The sequence below is a fragment of the Aethalodelphis obliquidens genome, unplaced genomic scaffold (assembly GCF_003676395.1).
Source record: "Aethalodelphis obliquidens isolate GAN/ISIS:26980383/991018 unplaced genomic scaffold, ASM367639v1 scaffold12, whole genome shotgun sequence".
NCBI lineage: Eukaryota > Metazoa > Chordata > Mammalia > Artiodactyla > Delphinidae > Aethalodelphis > Aethalodelphis obliquidens.
The window spans coordinates 24,112,453-24,131,495 of record NW_020837956.1 but is presented as its reverse complement, the minus strand read 5'-3'; the positions used below and the strand labels follow the sequence as shown (position 1 = coordinate 24,131,495).

The following is a 19,043-nucleotide window of genomic DNA, read 5'->3' as shown; positions in this document are numbered from 1 at the left end:
TAAAAGATCCCACATGCTGCAACGAAGATCCCGCGTGCCACAACTAAGACCTGGCACAGCCAAATAAATTAAAAAAAAGAAAAGAAAATGAAAACAGAATCTTGAAGAGATATTTGAACTCCATACACACTTGTTCACTGCAGCATTATTCACAATAGCTAGGATATGTAAACAACCTAAGTGTCCATCAACAGATAAATGGATAAAGAAGATGTGGTATATATGTACAATGGAATATTATTCAGCCATGAGAAAGAAGGAAATCCTGCTGTGTTATTTATGGTAAGTGAAATAAACCAGACAAAGAAAGACAAACACTTCGTGGTATCATCAATATGTGGAATCTAAAAAAAAGTCACACTCAGAAACTGAGAGTAGAAAAGTAGTTGCCAGGGGCTGAGTGGTGGGGGAATGGGGAGAGGTTGGTAAAAGGGTATAAACTTCCGGCTAAAACATAAGGTCTGAGGATCTAATGTTACATGGTGACTACAGTTGGTTAATATACTATTGTATAGGTGAAATATGCTAAGAGAGAACAACTTAAATATTCTCACACACACACAAAAGATAAACATGTGAGGTGATGGACATGTTAATTAACTAGATGGGGAAATCCTCTCACCATGTATAGGTTTATTAAGTCTCTACAATGTATACTTTAAATATCTTACAATCTTATATGTCAATTATACTTCAATAAAGCTGAAATAAATATAGAATAAACTATAAAAAAAAGAACCTGTGTCTAGAACATATAAAAAAACCTCTTGTAACTGAATAATAAGACAGGCAACCCAATTACAAAACAGGCAAAGACCTGAATAGACGTTTCATGAAATAAGATATACAAATGAGCTAAAAATTACATGAAAAATGCTCAACACGAGTACTCAGGGAAATGAAAACTGAAATCACAAAGAGATACCACTTACTGACTGAAATAGCTACGATCAAAAAGACTGACAAGGATGTGGGAAAAGGGAAAGCCTTGTACACTGCTGATGGGACTGTAAAATGGTACAACCACTTTGGAAGACAGTCTGGCAGCTTCTTAAAATGTTAAATGTAAACTTACCATATGACCCAGCAATTTCACTCCTGATATGTACCCAAGAGAAATAAAAACATATGCTCATCCAAAACCTGTACACAAACGTTTATTAGCAACATTTAGTTTAATAGGTCCGAAGTGGAAATAACCCCCAAATCTACTGACTGGTGAATGACTTAAAATGTGGTTAATCCATATAATGGAATCCTACGAAATCTCTTTTTGATGTTTTTATCCCGGTTTAACTTTTTTTTTTTTTTGCGGTACATGGGCCTCTCACTGTTGTGGCCTCTCCCGTTGCGGAGCACAGGCTCCAGACGCGCAGTCTCAGCGGCCATGGCTCACGGGCCCAGCCGCTCCGCGGCATGTGGGATTTTCCCAGACCGGGGCACGAACCCGTGTCCCCTGCATCGGCAGGCGGACTCTCAACCACTGCGCCACCAGGGAAGCCCCCGGTTTAACTTTTATAATAATTTTCCGTTGACAATTCAACATGTTCTATCTTTTGAAATATTCTCTTCTATTTTGCCAGTGGTTACAAAACATTTATTATTATTTAGTCTTTCAGCGTATATATCTTTTCTTCCCGACTAGTTTATAAACCTTAGGAGTCCGGTTTTGTCCAGATAACATTATCACATATTAATCACTGTATTTTGGGAAAAAACCTCCACCTTTCACCCTATAATTATCACCCTCTGCTTTTTTGGCCATTTTTATGGGAGAGGGAGCAAATAATAAAGCATAAAATTCATTCTAGTTCGGAAAGTGCTTATGAGCAATCAGACCTAGCAGTTCCAGCCCCAATACAAACCAGATAAGGAAGCTGGGAAGAAGGTGAGAGAATCTACAGAGAAGGCAAGAAAGTCTGATGCTGAGGCGTGGCTTTGCAGGAAAGTCCTGAGCCAGCACAGTGTGGGATGTAGGAGATCACAGAAGTGGTGGATACTGGCAATGCCCAGGCCTTTCCTGGGCCTTCCCAGGGCTGAGGGGAACAGAATAAAGGTCGTTTCTTGGGTTGCCTGGGCAGCCTCAAGGAAGGACCCCACGCAGCCAATAGCTTCCCATAGGCTGATACTGTGAGAAGTGATGAGCCCAAAGCCGTCTGTCCATCACAGAGGAGTTAGAGCCTCGGTGAGGTCAGGTGTGGACCTTGGACGCTGGGGGAGTCTACGAACTCATCAGATGCCTTAGCCACCGAATGGAGGGTGCTGCCCATGAGAACCAGGCCTGGCCAACAAGCAAAGGACATGATGGCTTCAGCACAGGTCAACTTGGAGCTATGGACACCCCTCCACTGAGGCCACAGCACCCAGCAAAAGGCCCCAAGGGGCAGCGCTCACTTTGGGTGCAGGAAGGGGGATAAGAATCTCTGAAATGACTGGCTTCAGAGTTTTCCTAGAAATGCCCAGACTAAGTGCCCATCTCAGAAAGTGAGCGCTCAAGAGGGAAATTAAGGCCACTTAAATAAATTTTTTTCCTAAGTATGTGGCCTGTGAAATTCAAATTCACTTCACTGTATGACAGTTATCTGGACAGTTATCTGGACAGTCATGCTGTCCAACCCAGTATTAAACATGTGGCAAGTACTCAGTAAATCTCGGTGAGACTGGAGCCAGGCATCACCACCCAAGGACTGAGTGTCACAGTCGTTAAGACCGGAGATGAACAAATAGGTTGCTTTTTAAGAACATGAAGCTGAACCTCTGCAAATATTTTAACAGGAAAATGATGACGGGGAACGAGGTAAGAGGGATTGACAGGGGTAGACAGCCACATGTGGCTAAATCTCTAGGATCAGGAAATGAAACCTACTGCCCACCATCAGCTTGAAAATAATCAGGCCCCCTTCCTGGGATCACTGCCCAGGACATGCCTTCTGAGGAAGATAGAAACCAGACTCCTGACATTGCCTTTGTTCAGAGCAGTAGAAACAGAAAAGCTCAGACCGCTGGGAAGGCATAATTTTCCCCATGGATCTCAAACTTCAGCCCTTGGCTTTAGGATCATGTTGGATTAAAGCAATGCTAGGATGGAGCTGTCAGGAACCCTATGTGCATTCTGGGTCCAGCAGAGCAATGCCGGTTTGGCATCCTTGTGGGGCAGTAAGTCCCAAAGGCCCCGGGAGAGGCACAAGTCATAGGTAATCGATATGCAGGTACTTCAGCCAGGCTCGAAGCTGAAGGATCCGGAATGAGGTTGATCTGGAATGAGGCATATGTTGGTCAACTGACTCTGCTCCTGGGCGCAACAGAGGTCAACTGAGGTGCAACAGAGGTCAACTGACTCTGCTCCTGGGCGGTTTCGACAACAACCATCTACTGAAAGGCCTGCACTCTCTCACCTTTAGGCCTCTACTAGCTGTTCACTCTGCCGGGAGCGCTACCCCTCTATGGTGTCTGACCAGCTGGTCTTCCAGCTGTCTGCTTCACTGTCACCTCCCTCAGAACCCTGTACAGCAGTAATCTCACCCCTCAAATTTATCTTCCTTACCATTGTGCTTACCACATGCAAAGGCTTAATAAATATTTGTTAAATGACAATGAGGTGTATCAAGTTTCTGACCCTTTCTCTTCTGTAATGGAAAGCGGGAACGTAGCCAGAGCGGGCAATGATCTCCGGGGAGGACTAAATCTATCGTCATCAATAAAGCTTTATGTGAAATACTTTAACTAGGTAACTAACTGTTGCGGGCAGACCTCTGAGGAGGCCTCCAGTGGCACCCTCCCTCCCTGCAGTCACCTCTGGTGTTATCCCCTCCCCTTGAACGTGGGCTGGGTGTAGTGACTGCTTCTGATGCATCAGGCCAATGGGATGTCACTTCTGAGATCAGCTGATAAAAGACCATGACTTCTGTCTTGTCCACACATACCCTCTCCCACTCTTGCCCCTGCTCATGCTAAAGAAGCCAGCTGCCGTCTTATGAGCTGCCCTGTGGACAGGCCCACCTGGCAAGGAACTGAGGGTGCCTTCCAGCCATCAGCCAGCATTGAACTGTGGCCCTCAATTCAACTACCCACGAGGAATCCTGCCTACAACGACGTGATCTGTTGAGGCTTGAGGTGACTGTAACCTTGTGAGAAACCCTGACCCTCAGCTTGTGAGGACCCAGCTAAACAGCGCCTGGACTCCTGACCCACAGAACCTGTGAGTTAAGCTTGTTCTCCTAAGCCATTAAGTTCCGGGGTAAGTTGTTATGCAGCCACAGGTAACTCACATGCTGAGCTTGAGTTTTTTCTTCCTGCATTACTAGATCAGTCCCATCTGAAGAGCATTTGACTGAAAGGGAGCAGGAGGGAGAATTTTGGGATGAGACCAGGCCCAGAGGCCTGCATGAGACGCCGAAGACCTTGGAAAGAGGACCGTGGATGAGAAGCGATGCAAGCATAGAGAATCAAGAAAAATTTTTCCGGATCTGAGAATGTGCCTGAGTCCCTCAGTGCATCAGCCTGTCCTGAGGCTGAAAGTTTCAACCGCTTTACTTTGTAATGAGTAAATGGCAGGGCCTGGAGACAATTCTCTGCTGCAAATCCAATGACTCAGAAGAGGAGGGGCCGCCGCAGGCGCCAAGAGGGGATCTTGCTCTGGCCACAGGCCCGGGTGAACGCTAAGGAGGCGGTGAGGTTCCGTGGGAGCGGCGCTCCCTCAAAGTCCGGAGACCTGGGGTTTTCTTTTGACTGTACAGGACATGCATTTGAATTCTTCTGGAGTTCAGTCTTCTCATTTACAAACTGAGCGGCATCGAACTAGATGACCTGTGAAGCATTTTTCAGATATAAAATGCTATGATTCTACTACCTTCACCAAGTTACCTCATCTCAGAAATGCCGAGTGATCAAGGCTTTGCTTCGGTCATAACCACTCTGTCAGTGAAGGATCCCCCTCTGAGGGCTCTCAGCGGCCACCTCAGGGTCACGTAAGGCATGTTCTACTCCTGACTCTCCTTTCTCACGAGCGGAGTCCACACCGGAGATGCTGCCTGTTCAGGTCTCCTGCACTCGCAGCTGGTGGGGAGGTGCAGGGAGCAGACTGCTGTATGCAGAGGACGGGCTGTCTCAAGGAAGACAGTTTGAAATAAGGTCCTCCTCATTACATAAGCACAGACTGGAGCGTCTGGAGCACACACGGCTGAAGGCAGTGCTGCAGTGTGCACGGCAGCTCTCCTGGCTCGCCGACAAGTCACCTATAACCCGGTTAGAGACTGCTCAACCTCTGCCCACCTGATAGGTCTGTGCCGGATGGACACCCTGAAGTCGGCGCAGACGAAGCACTGCATTGAGCAACTGCACCTTGTCTCAAAGGCACAGATGGGTTGTACGTTCAGAGAGGCAGGCCCTCCCCATGGAGACTGCTGAGCACTCCACTCAGAGCAAACGCATCTAGAATAAGCAGCACAGTCAGAGGCTGGCGGGAGCATCGCTGCTGGAACCCAGAGATTATGGGGAACCTGAGACTCACACAGAAATCAGCAAAGGTGGAGGGACTAGGGGGGTGGGGATAAGCTGTCCAACGAGGGTCCAAAAGAATCGCGTGCCTCTGGGTTTCAGCTGCCAGAAGAGGGGCGGCGAGCCTAGAGAAGCTGGGGGAGCTTCACGACACGCTCCTTGGTGTTTTAAAGTTTCCTGAAGCAGGACAGTGGGACCTTGTTGAAATACAACTTATTACAAAGGCCTGAACACAGCAAAGGCCAGTCACGTGTCTAACCAACAACTAAACACAATAAATGCCCTGTAACTCAGGTTCTCTGAGGACAGAGGTCCCTTGTAGTTGGAAACAATTCTGCTGGAAAGACAGAGCTAGAGAAATGTTACAATCTGAGAGGCTCTCTCCTCTGCTGGCCCTTCACTGCTTCTAAATCAGCAAAGACTCTGAGAACCTGAGAAAGCTATGTATCGTGTTCCAAGAAAAGAGTTCAGAGGTTATGCTTGTAATGTCAGAGGGTTCGTGACCCCAGGAAAACAGCCTGTGTTTTAGTCCAACATTCATTACTGTATCTGAGGAGATGGAGGCCTAGAGAAGCCACAAGGTCACAAATAAATTAGCAGCAAGGCTAAGATGGGTACCTGGGTCTTCCAGGGGCCTTAAACTGCTGGAATAACCCTAAGCACTTTGGGATCCCAAGTTTCTGCGGTCAGAGGGAACAAGGGTCAGGTGAGACTTCTCACTGCCGAGGCCAACCATGATTTTTGATAGCAACATAAATTAATTTCCAACACGAGTGAGAAACGTGAGAAGGGAGAATACGGTGATTCCGACTCAGTCTTTTGTTTGAGCGCAAGTCTAACATTGGAGCCAAAACAGGTACAGAGAACGCCAGAGAAGGTGACTTGAGGACACTGTGAGTGGAGATGGCGACTCACACGCTGTGGCAGAGAGCGTGGCCGTGCAGGAGCAGAGGTGCTGTCTGCAGTAGGAAAATGACGATATACAGTCCTGGGCTGTGCTCAGCCAGCCCCAGCAGGGCGCCTGGCACACAGGAGGGGCTCCATAAATACTATTTCCTTCCCTTCTTTTCCCTGATGGAACAGGTATGAATTTTTTTTTTACCTCCTTGATTATCGTCAGGTAATCAAACCCAGGGAGGCTTATGGCAAAAAGCCTGATTTTGAGAGTTAATGCCCTCGCCAGAGCACTATTAACGGCATCCCCTCCACACACACACCCAACGAAAACTCTGAGCTAAGCGGTTATCATGGTAACAGAAGGAGACACTCGAGTCTCCATTTTTCTCTCTCTGATTCATGGACACCTGCCAGGTAGCAGATGGCCTGTGTGGACAATTACCTTCATTTTCCTGCAATGTATTTAAATTAAACAAACTGGCCTCTTTGCTGCCGATTTTCAGAGGCCCGTTCGGAAAAACAACAACAAAAAACCCAGAAAAACAATGTTGGGAGAAAGGAACTACAAGTCTGAAATTTAGATGAGGCAACCGTGAACATACAGAGAACTGGGATGTATACAGAATGGACTTTGTACATTTTTTTCGTCAACAAAAGGTAAAAAAAACAAAAAAAAACCCCCACAGACTATTTTGAGCTGCTGCAGGTGGTGGCTCTGCTAGGAAAATGCAGCTGTCTCATCAAATGTGGAAGTAAAAGGAGAGAGAGGATTATCTGACGCTGTACTGTCTGTCCTGCTGCAAGATTTGAAAATAATTGCCTAACATGACAAGAGTTAAGACTGCTGGGAGTTAGGCCCAGGGGTGGAAGTGAGCACACAAGGAGAACAGGGGTGGAGGAGATGAGAAAGGCAGTCACGTGGCAGTGAGCAAAGCAGCAGCCGCGGTTCCCTCTGGGGCAAATTAGAAACAGGTAAAGAACACGCCTGGAGACCTTCCCCTCTCCCCAAAGTGTCCACCGCTGAGGTAAAGGGCGGTGCAGCTTTTAAGGATGAACTTGGCTTCTAAACACCCAAGAGAAGGGCCAAACAGTTCTGTGATGCCTCTCTTCTCTCACCACCGCTAATACGTATTTATCTATCATGTGTGTGTCTGCTGGAAGGAGAGGGGCCACCAAAAAGTCTGCCTGGAGGTCCCTCCTCAGAGGGCTGACACCTGTCTGTTCCCACATCACTTCAGGAAACTCAGGGCTTACCCATGACCTGTCACTGCCTGCGGTGGCTCTCAGGTGTCACTCCCTGTGGGGTTACTGTTGGACAGCAATGGCAGGACTGCTGGGTGTTTTGTGATCACACTGTTGGCAACGGGGAGGTGGTTATGGTTCTCATTCTCCATGATTCTGCCCCTATTCAAGCCAAACTGAATTATATAGAAGACAAAGCTTACCCGAGCCTGAAAGAGCTGGGGGGCAAGATGTCTAGGTATCTTTCTCAGTGGAAGGAGCAAAGCGTATTAAGTTCCTAAGACTGTCTCAGAAGAACAACCTCTTAAAATTCACCATAAACCCGAAGATCAAAAGAAAGCTGAAATTTAAACTTTTAGATAGGGAAGCTCATAAATTCCAAGACTAGAATTACCCTCTTTCTGTTTGTTTCTCCTAGTTTGCCCAGCTCTGTTTGAAAATGGTATCCCATTAGTTCTCACTGCAGGATTTTAAAGCTAGTTCTCAGCAAAATGATCAGGGGCCTCACTGAGGGAAAAATCCCTATAAAATGAATACCAAACACTCAGATTGCATGTTAGAAACGGAAAGAGGACAGGATTCCAGGAGAGCATGGTCCTTAATTCAGACATGAATTCAACGATGGGGCAGGCAGTCTGAACCTATCAATGATACTTTAGAGTTCAATGAGTCTGACTTAAATGCTGCTTATGGGTAAGTAAGTAAAACTTGTATGATGAGGTGTGGCACCTGATCCAGCACCACCCCTCTTTGTTGAGTCCCTGTTCTATATAATAAGGTGGTTAGAGTCCAGGCTTTGCAGTCAGATGGACCTAGTTTGGATTCCAGCTCTGCCATTTATTAGCTGTGTGACCTGAGGCAACTTACTTGACCTCTCTGAGGCTCAGATTCTTCACATGTAAAGTGGAGATAAGAATATCTTCATGGGTTGGTGAGGATGTACATAAAGTGCTTCACATGCTGGCTCAATGGGGTACTACCTGCCATGATTCCACTTTGAAAGGTGCAAAGTAGGGGTATGAAGGGGCAAGGTCTCCACTCTCAGCAGGCTCACAGCCTCCTAGGCAGTTCGGCATGTACGCAGCTAGCATACAAAGGAGGATGAAATCCGTACCGTAGCAGAGGTACAAAGGAAAAGGGGCACAGAGGCGAGAGAGTTTAACTGTGACCTTCTGGAACAGGGTAAGGTTTCACAGAAGAGGTGGCATCTGAGAGTGTCTTGAGGGGTATAATTTCAATAGGCAGAAGTGGCTCGGGAAGGGCAACCCAGGTGAGGAAAGGGCATGCACAGAGGCACCATGAGAGAGGAAGCTGTATGTGTGTGTTGCAGGGGAGGGGAGGAGCATGTGGGGACACTAGTGTGCAGGGAGCACAGAAGATATATGGTGGGAAAGAGAAGTGTGGGCCACAATCATCCAGAGCCTTAAGTAAATGGTCATCAAGTTTATTTACTAGGCGGTAGATGGGCAAACTATAGCCCGTGGCCAAATCCAGCTTGCCACCTGCTTTTTTACAGTCTGTGAGCTAAGAATGGTTTTTACATTTTTAAATGGTTTTATTTTAAATGGTTATATAAGTCCTTACATAATATCTCTGATTTGGTTCACAAAGCCTAAAATGCTTACTACCTAACCCTTTAAGGAAAAGCTTGCTGACCCCTGCTATAGGCAATGGCAGAGGGAGCCTGTGAAGACTTCTGAGGAGGGAGTGGTGTGGTCAGTCTGGTCTGATTTAGGAATCTGGCTCCAGGGCAAAGTGAAGGAGGGACTGAGAAACAGGAGGCAGGAGAGAGGGAGACCAGGTGACAGATGACAGAGGCTGGAATGGAGAATGGTGATAGGAATTGGGAGGAGAGAGACACAAGCAAGTTTTGGAGAAAAAGTTGACTAGACTGTGACAACTGAGTGGGGAGAGTAGGGGACTGGAAGAGAGCATGTATGTAGGGAGTGCTGGCAATGATGTTAACAGAAGCAGGACATATGGACAAAGGGGTGATCTGTGGGGGAAGGTGACTGGAAATCTTTTACCATCCATCCCATATCTAAACCTCAGGATAAGGGACGCTGAAAATGCCCCAAGGGCTCAGACTGGTATCACAGAGAAAGGTTCTCTGATCCTACTTCCCCGACCAGGGATCCAACCGGTGCCCCCTGCAGTGGAAGTGCAAAGTCCTAACCACTGGACCACTAGGGAATTCCTGAGCAGTGGTTCTTCACTGGGGATAATTTTACCTGCTAGGAACCTGGTGTGGGTGTCAGTATGGGTGTGGTGCTCCCACTGGAATTTAGTAGGTAGAGATCAAGGATGCTGCTCGACATGCTGCAATGCATAGAACACCCCCCGCCCCAACCCACCAAAAAAAAAAAAAACGTAATCTGGCCCCAAATGTCCATAGTGCTGAGGATGAAAACCTGGCTGAGGGGGACAGAGTTACGAGGTCCTAAAGTCGGTGGCCTGTCCAGGGCTTCTTGTCCCAGGTGGTGAGCTCCTGCAGAAGGAAAGACAGGCCACCAGTAGCCTCAGCTCAGGTTAGAAACTTCAAGGGGCCAAGAATAAACTCTGATAATCTTCTGCACATTTGGGAGATGTCCTGGGGACAGCTACAGGCCTGAGAGTCTCCTAGATTCTCTCTTGGTTTCCTGAGGTCTGAGCTGGTTAAATACAGGAGCTGAAATTTGAAATGTGAAAGCAGTGAATAAACAGTGAATGTCATATATATTAATTAGAATACATAATAATAAAAGCACTGAAGGATTTATGGTTAGCCAGCTTTGTAGAGCAGTAGTGAGTTGGCATGGATTCTTATTAAAGGTAACTGTCTAGCTGCAGATAACTGCCTTTCTGCATTGCCTCTAATTTTATTTTTTTTTAATTAATTAATTTATTTTGGCTGTGTTGGGTCTTTTGTTGCTGCACACGGGCTTTCTCTAGTTGTGGTGAGTGGGGGCTACTCTTCATTGCAGCGCGTGGGCTTCTCACCGCGATGGCTCCTCTTGTTGTGGAGCACGGGCTCTAGGCACGCAGGCCTCAGCAGTTGTGGCATATGGGCTCAGTAGTTGTGGCACACAGGCTTAGTTGCTCCCCGGCATGTGGGATCTTCCCAGACCAGGACTTGAACTCGTGTCCCCTGCACTGGCAGGCGGATTTTTTTTTTTTTTTTTGTGGTACGTGGGCCTCTCACTGTTGTGGCCTTTCCCGTTGCGGAGCACAGGCTCCGGACGCGCAGGCTCAGCGGCCATGGCTCATGGGCCTAGCCGCTCTATGGCATGTGGGATCTTCCCGGACCGGGGCACGAACCTGTGTCCCTGCATTGGCAGGCGGACTCTCAACCACTGCGCCACCAGGGAAGCCCGGCAGGCGGATTCTTAATCACTGTGCCACCAGGGAAGCCCCATTGCCTCTAATTTTCTAAAACATGCTTCTATATTTCTTTCTTCTCTCCTCTCTCTTTTTTTTAAAGCACTGGGCATCTACACTGCAGCTCCAAATGGGAGTAATTCTACTTGCCAAATTATGATTAGCAGCAAATGGAGAAGAGTGCAAAGGAGTCTATCATATCCTTTATAATATGCTTCTTTGGCTGAAATTAAGCAGATATTCACTTCAGTTAAGGACTCTAGGCCAGGAAGCTCCCTACCTTGGCACTGCTGTTAATTTGGAACATCAGAACCAGCCTTAGGTCATCTATAAAACCCTAGAGATTGGCATGGCATCAGGATTCGAGGAAATGCCTACAGGTGCTCTCCAAGTGGAGGGTCACAGATCCAATCTCATGCCAAGTGAGGATGCTGTGTGAGGTCTAAAAGAAAGAGAGTGGGAGGCATGGCCCAGAGTCCTAGAGATGAGCCAAAAGAGAGGGCATCATGCAAGCAGCTGATGTTTTCTTAGGATGCTTTCTTTTGTCTGGAAAAGTGGGAGGTAGATGGTTGGCATGAATAAACCCTGGGGAAGGAGTTGGTTAGAAAACCCAGACAAGGAATCGAGGGCCAGAGGATTTCAAAGTCACAAAAGGAAACATCAGTCAAATGAGCCCAGTTGGATTTCTGCAGACCCTTCTTGGTTCACAGCCTTTCCCCAATATATCGATTGGTATCAGTGATGAAAGTATCAAAGAACTGTGGATTGGAAATTTATAGATGAGAAAACTGAGGTCTGTAAAGGTTATATACATGGTGAGATAGAAGAGAAATGAGGATTTGTCAACAAGGTGCCGTGAGTCAGAACAATCTATTCACACGTAACCCAATAAGGCAGACTGAAGATATAACTCCCTCCTTCGTTGAGGTGAAACCAATGGGGGTGGGGGTGAGGAGGTTGGACAAGACAAAATCAATTTTTCAGAGCTCTCTACACTATGCCATACTGAAAATTTCCTTTCCAAGGTTGCTGATAACTTCCTTATTGTCAAATCCTTGTCTTATTGCCTTATTAACTTTCTCCTTGAAACTTTCTGGTTTTTCATGAGAACCCACAGTCCTACCCTCCTACCTCCTCTTTCTTCATTTTGTCCACTATGTGTTTTCCCTACGGCCCATGTTTATGGTTTCAACACTAATTTTATGTTGAAGACTTCCAAATCTCCATTGCTAGCCCTGTTTCCCCTCTAACTTTCCAGCTGCCTATCCCTAAATATCTAAAGACCAGACACAAACCTTGACTGCCTGCCTATTCTATGTAACTCGGTATGTTCAAAATCAGATTAAAGTCCCCTTTCTATAACCCACATCATCTCCCCAGTTTCGTTTTTTCAGTCAATTTCCCAGGTTCCTGGGCTCAAAACCTAGAAGTCATCTTCTTTTCTGCTGATGCTTTGCTGAGACCCAGACTGTAGTATTCTGGGGGGACATACTGTGTCCTAGGAATTCATATTCCTCTAGTGGAAGGTGACTATCTCCAGCTTGGTGTGTGGAGACTTTTTCCCAGAGACCCTGGTGTATATTTTTCATATGTTGTATGCATTCTGGTCAGAACAGGAAAAGACATAAATATAGTACAGGGGGAAATAAACAAGCAGGTAAGGCAATCTCTCAGCTCGTGACTGATGAGAGTGATGAAGAACATTGAGGGTGCTGCGAAGACCCAAAAGCTATTTCCTCTATATTGTCAGACTATACACTCCCTCTAGGTGTTCAAGGAGTTTTGGGGGAGTGAAATGCAAGTTCCTATTTTTCAATATTGCTATGACATTTCCTCTTTTGGAGAAAACAAACAAACCCCCCCAACGAGCTACCAGGTCTCTTAAGGGAGTACACGGGCCAAGACTGATAAATGAGCATACTTTGTAGACTTCCATGAGGCCATCTATGGGCAGCCGGAGTCCATGTATACAGACTAGGACTGGGCCAGGCGAGGCTAAAGGTTTGGGGGCATAGTCTGCCCCCAAAGGTTTGGGGGCAGAGTACAGCACATTGATCTTTGTTTACCAAAATCCACTGGTGCAGCTTGCAAACTTGGGAGGGCAGCAGTGGTGCCTAAGCCTCCAGATATCACTGCCCTGGCCTCTGTTTCTGTATACAGGGCATCAGGCCACCCATGAAATAAGGATCATACTATTGGAGGGTGGGATTTGTGCAGGATTTCTCTTTTGATCCTCCAAAAGGCCAAGCTCACCCACTGCTCACTTCAACATATGTAGTAAGACATTGCTGAAGACATAAATAGCAATCCTTTGCTTTTCAGGAAGCAGTAGACTCAGGCTTCTATTTCAGAGTATGGTGGGACCAAGGAATCCAGAAATTTTTAGGGCGGCATGTGAATCGCTTCCCAATGGGATTGTGTCCAAAGGTTAAGTGAACCAAAAGGGAACCTGACCCAGGAACACATCAAGGGGTTTACCAGTAATCTCTTTAATGGACAAAGAGGAGGTTTTTATTTGTTGTTGTGTAGGTTGTTTTTTTTGTTTGTTTGCTTTGTTTTTTAAGTACTTCTCTCAAACTTACTAAGTTAACATTCATTAGGTTCGTCATGGAGGCCTCATGGGTCAACCTGGCTAACTAAATGTTGAGTGCCCTTCCTCTGAGGCATATTAGGTGAAGCCGCGGTCAGAGATGGGGGTTTCTGACAGCCAGCCCACACCATGCTTTCTTTGGTTGAGTTGTGCTGGGGTGTTTGTCCAGTTCTGGAAATCAGAAAGGGCGTGGGGCAAGATCCACTTGATATCCCAACTGGCTGAAGTAGAAAGAGAGGTCCCAACTGTGGCCATGTTCTCTTAGTGGAATCCCAAGGTTCCTCCAATTACATAATTTTCAGAGTACCACCTATATTACCCTCTGGACCACCACCCTACAAACCTGGATCAAGGCCACCCCTGCAGGAGCCCCCTATCCTTATTCATCACTGTCTACAGTTATAGTCTTTAACTCTGATGTTGATCTGTATATAAAAAGTAATGATCTTTTTTTTTTTTTTTGACCGGCCGTGCGGCATGTGGGATATTAGTTCTCCGACCAGGGATCAAACCCGTGCCCTCTGCAGTGAGAGCCCAGAGTCTTAACCACTGGACCGCCAGGGAAGTTCCAAAAAGTGATGATCTTCTAATAGGAGGAACCGGAGGAATGTTTAAAGAAATACATCCCTCATGAATAAACTGAAACCTTGCCTTGGATAGCTCATTTTAGTTTGTGTCAGCAATCCAACAGTGAAATTTTATGGTATGTTGAGTCTGTGGGAAAAATGGAACCCTAAGGTGTCCCTAGAATAAATTTGTACATTGGAATCCCTCCAGACTAGGACTGGGATATTGTTTGACCTTAAGGGAGCAGCCCACAGCTCAACAGTAAACACCACTGCCAGCAGGGTCCTCACCAGTCTGTTATGACTTTAGTGTACCCCTCTGTATACATTTCTGGTTGTGGGCATTGGGTTCTTACTGAGAAATGCTCAAAATATTTTCAAATGATACAAATAACTATAGATATCCTGCATTTTGTAGATTATCTGTGCTAAAAAAAAAAAAGAGGGTGATTTTACTCTACATATCTTTTCTTTAGACAGGAATAATAATAGAGTTAATAATACTACTAATATATTAGCTTGGTCTTCCTATTCTTTTGGTAACACTGCAGTTTGTTCTTCTGATTCTTTTTATAAGGGACATTTCTAACCATCGTTCAGTCTCTTGAATAGATCTACCTATTATACGGGAGTACCTTGAGCAAAATTATTGCCTTAGGTACTCGAACCAGTTATGTCCCTTACAATGAATAAACTTATGAATTCACACTGTTTTTAAGTTAAAATCTTATAAATCTGGTTAACAGCAGTTTTCATTCAGCCGCTATTTATTGAGTATCTGCCATGTGGCAGGCACTGGGCTAGCAGCAAGGGGATGCAGTAGTAAAAAAGGCAGACACGGTCTTTTAATTACAGTCTGACGATTATCATGGGCCTGATTAACCCTCACTCAACCGATACAATCTAATTCCTGAGCCTGTTAAACTGTAGGGTATGTCATGGGTCGAAGAGTCACTCAGTGAAGTCTTATCTGAAACAGCCAGGCAGTTCTGCCCTTAATTATAAACCTTGGAGCTGAGAAAAGAGAAGGGGAAGGAGGCGGGGGGGGGAGAAAGGGAAGACAGAAGAATTATCAGCTGAGGTACTAATGTCACTAAAGCACTGGAAAAGTGGCTGAGGTTGAAGGTGAACCAGAGCCCCGCAAGTCACAGTTAAAGTCACAGTTATTACCCGTTTCCCTCCAATTTCCCCAATGCCAAAATAATCCCTGAAAGGGAATGAGGAAGGCAAACTGCATAAAAAGTTCTCTATAATGGATTTACAGAGCCAGTCTGGGGAAGATGTCTAGTAAATTCTTCATTTAAAAAGTCTTACAATTATTTTATGACTCGTATAGGGTAATACATTTTGATAGGGAAGAAATTAAACTATACCAGCCAGAATCTGGGAGGAAGAAAGGGTTATGACGTAGCTCTGTGGTAAATACCTTTTGGTGCCTCACTCGGTAATGATATAGATTAAAGCAGACGCTTGAGTTCTAAAGCTCTACAGTCTTTCCAGCTGTACATGTTAAAAATGTTGAACTATGCAAAGCCATTCAGTTCACATTTGAGCCTCACTGCTGAGCCTTAGGTGGGTACAGTTTAAACCTGTGATGTGGACAGAGGAAATTTCTACCTATATCCACAGAGCAGAATGTCTTACCTCACCATAGTGGGGAAACATGAGGGAAAAACAATTTGTACAAATTCATGCTCTGGACGGTCCCCTGGGACAGTGAGGACTAGAACATGAGCTCAGGACCTTGGCCACTGAGAACTCCCAACACACACACACAAGCCACCGAGAACTCCCAACACACACACACAAGTGGCTCATTAGTGGCAGGCTTCAGTGATCTGGGTCTAGCTTCTCATTTTGCCAACCTCAAGGGGAAGATAATCTCACACACAATCAAAGGTCACTGGAATGAACATGTTGTTATTTATTCCCCTGTCTGCTCAAGATCAGCTTTAAATTGACCTGAAATAATACGACAGCAGTGATAATCTCTGGTTCTTGGAGTACACAGTAATCCATAAAAGTTTTAAAAGATGAAGTGTCTCTTGGAAGCCCTTACTGCTGCCATTAACATAAATATCCATAATGTTTGCCCTCCTCTGAAAGGTGTTCTCAGGTTGGGTGTGGGTGTGCCCGATTACATGCTTTGCTCTGAGCTGGCCCATTCAGCAAGGGATCATGAGATGCTAGTCTGGGTGGACTGCTGGAGGAAGTTCCCAGGAAGTGGTTTACCTGTAAAGCACATCTCTGGGGCGCAGAGGGATGAATAAAAGGAGGGGAATGCTGGTGCCAGAAACTACAGGTCAGTTGATACCCTGATCTGCAGGAAGGGTGTGGTCACAGCAAGGGGATGAGGCTGTCAGGGAAAGGAGGGGAGAAGGGAACAGGAAGAACAGATATTTTCTTTCCCTCCCTCCAACACAATCTCACTCATCCTCTTGTTTGTGGCAGGCATTACCAGCACTTGCTTCTCTACTTCTTCTAAGCAAACTGGAGGATTATACTTCCCTGCCTCCACTGAAGTTAAGTGTGGTCATGTGCCTTGCTTTGGCCAATGAAATGGAGTGGAAGTGATGTGTGTCACTTCCTGGCAGAAGCATTTAATGGCTGGGCTTGACTTTCCATCCTGGTTTTCTCCTGCTTTGCCCATGTGAATGTACCTATTGATACAAAAGTGCCATAAGATCAAAGTAATAAATTATGTGTGAATGATGAAAAAACAAAACCAAATAAAGCGCAGACAAAAATAAAATTTTGTTACATTAAAGTCATTGAGATGTACGGGTTGTCAGCCTACCCTGACATCATGCTCTGTCTTCTTTCCCTCTTCCTGACGGTCTCCTTTCCTCTTCTCTTGCCTCCTCCCCTCCTTACCCATCTCTTCCTTCCTTTCCTCTCCCTTTTACCCTATGACTCCATTGCTTTCCTACCTGGAAATAATAGTAAATATAATGTTTTATATTCCTATTCTTAATCTGAAACATGGATACATTTGTTTTTTGAAATAAGAAGTGAGTACATTTTTTGAATTACACATTTCACATTTCTTTCTTTAAAGAGAAGCCCTGAGGTAAATTAAAAATCAGCTTTAGTTTGTGTGAAAAATGTATGCTTTGAAAACCTTACTATATGATATAAACATATAGTCTTATCATTGTGGATAAGCCCTCAACTGATTTTCCTGTGTGGGTTAGTGGCTGTCAGGGAAGATAAAAACAAACATAAACTTTCCCTAAACACCTTGCAGCTCAGAAAAACCAGAGCTCCCTCTGGAGTGGGCTTTGAACAGGAAATCACTTACAGCATGATCAGTCACTTAGTTTTCATTGGTAACTTTGTTAAGAAGGCTACTGGAGCTGGAACGTCCAGAAGACTGTTCAAGACTAAAGGGCTTCTAAAGTTATCAAAAGAACTACTCATTTTCATGCACAGTCATTCATGACATCGTATTTAACCCTGAGGTCACTCCCACCACCCTGAAAATTGTTTCAAGCAATTAAAGTCAGCCTAATCATGAAGCAGCAGAGAATGTAAGTGCAGGAAAATGTAACTGTAGCCTGGCTAGTCATGCATATTTAAATAAACACAACAGATGTGTACTTTGAAAACAAATTCAACAAGCTCTGGTTTCAAATAAGAACATGCTCTACTAGGTAAACATGACGTGGCCTTTTAGGCCATTTTACAACACCACGGAGAGAATTGCTAAGGGTTTTACACATAACCAGTTCTGCAAAGATGATCTTGGTACAGGGAGGAGAGGAGAAAGTATGTAACAGTTATATGAGGCAAAGGAGAACATGCAAAAGAAGCAAGAGCCAGGTGGGGAATTCTGAAGTTCACTTACTGCCTGCTTTTGCTCTTCCTCCTAGAGGTGGTGAAGATGAAAAAAGGCAGAGGGGAAAAAGGAGAGAAATTAATGCCCATCACCACAAAACAACTGGAAAAAAATGACAGAAAAGGGCAAACCAGGCCAGGCCCATGGGTTCAGAGATCCAAGGGCCTGACCACCGTCAGAGCGTCATCAGTTGGACAGAGCAAATGGCAGGCCTCTGCCCCATCCAGTTCTTTAAATGCTAACTTCTAGAGTTAGAAGGAAAGAACCTTACAAACCCTCTAGTCCAACTTCCCCTTTTATACACGAAAAAGCCCTAGAGAGCCTGACTTGCCCAAGGTTATATCACTATTTAGGGTAAACTGAAAGCAGCAGCTCAACCATGACTCAAAAGCTCCGTGATCACTCTGTTTCACGATTCACCATATCCACATGTGTTAGGTACGTTTCTCTAAGTCAGTGGTTCTCAAAGTGCAGAACATAGAGAGACCAGGAGCAGCAGCATCTGGAAACTTGTCAGAGACGCATGCTTTGCCCCGTCTCCCCCTAGACCAATGGAATCAAAACTCGTGGGGTGGGGGCAGCACTGTTTCATGAAACTTTCAGTGGATTCTGAATCCTGCTAGTTTGAGAACCACTGCTCTTAAGAACTTCCTAGAAACTGGAAATTCCATCTGACTACAGATTCTCTTATTTAGTCCCCTGTCTTCCACTTTCGGAGCTTTTGGCTGCTGCGTGGTTCTTTTCAAGGATGCACATACATCCCCTTCCCCCCATAAACTGGAACTGTTTCAAGGCCCTAAGAGGCTTTTCAAAAAGAATTCTTGACCCTGGTGTCTCATTAGTTGAACAAAGGTTTGTTTAATGCTCCCTATGCATGAAGCACTGGAAACATGAAGGTAAGATATGGTCTCTGTCTTTCAGAGCCTTACAGTGACGGTGCTCAGAGCAGGCCCTTGCTAACTCTCAGCTCTCAGAATGCACCTCTAGACACTGAAGAAGGAAGCACGATGAAGATGAGATAAACACTTCCGAGTTCCTCTCTCCTCAGTCTTGTGCT

General features: G+C 45.5%; 1 protein-coding gene across 11 annotated transcripts in view; it reads right to left on the bottom strand.

Annotated features, from left to right (window-relative positions):
- Positions 1–19,043, bottom strand: part of DTNB (dystrobrevin beta) — a 244,921-nt gene that overhangs the window by 14,079 nt on the left and 211,799 nt on the right. For 7 of the 11 annotated variants that reach the window (XM_027113664.1, XM_027113659.1, XM_027113658.1 and 4 more), the window contains one exon: positions 17,996–18,016. The exons of the other annotated variants lie outside the window; for them this stretch is intronic. In XM_027113664.1, the coding sequence (XP_026969465.1) occupies positions 17,996–18,016 (21 nt within the window). The remainder of the gene's footprint in view (positions 1–17,995; positions 18,017–19,043) is intronic. 11 annotated transcript variants of the gene reach the window in all.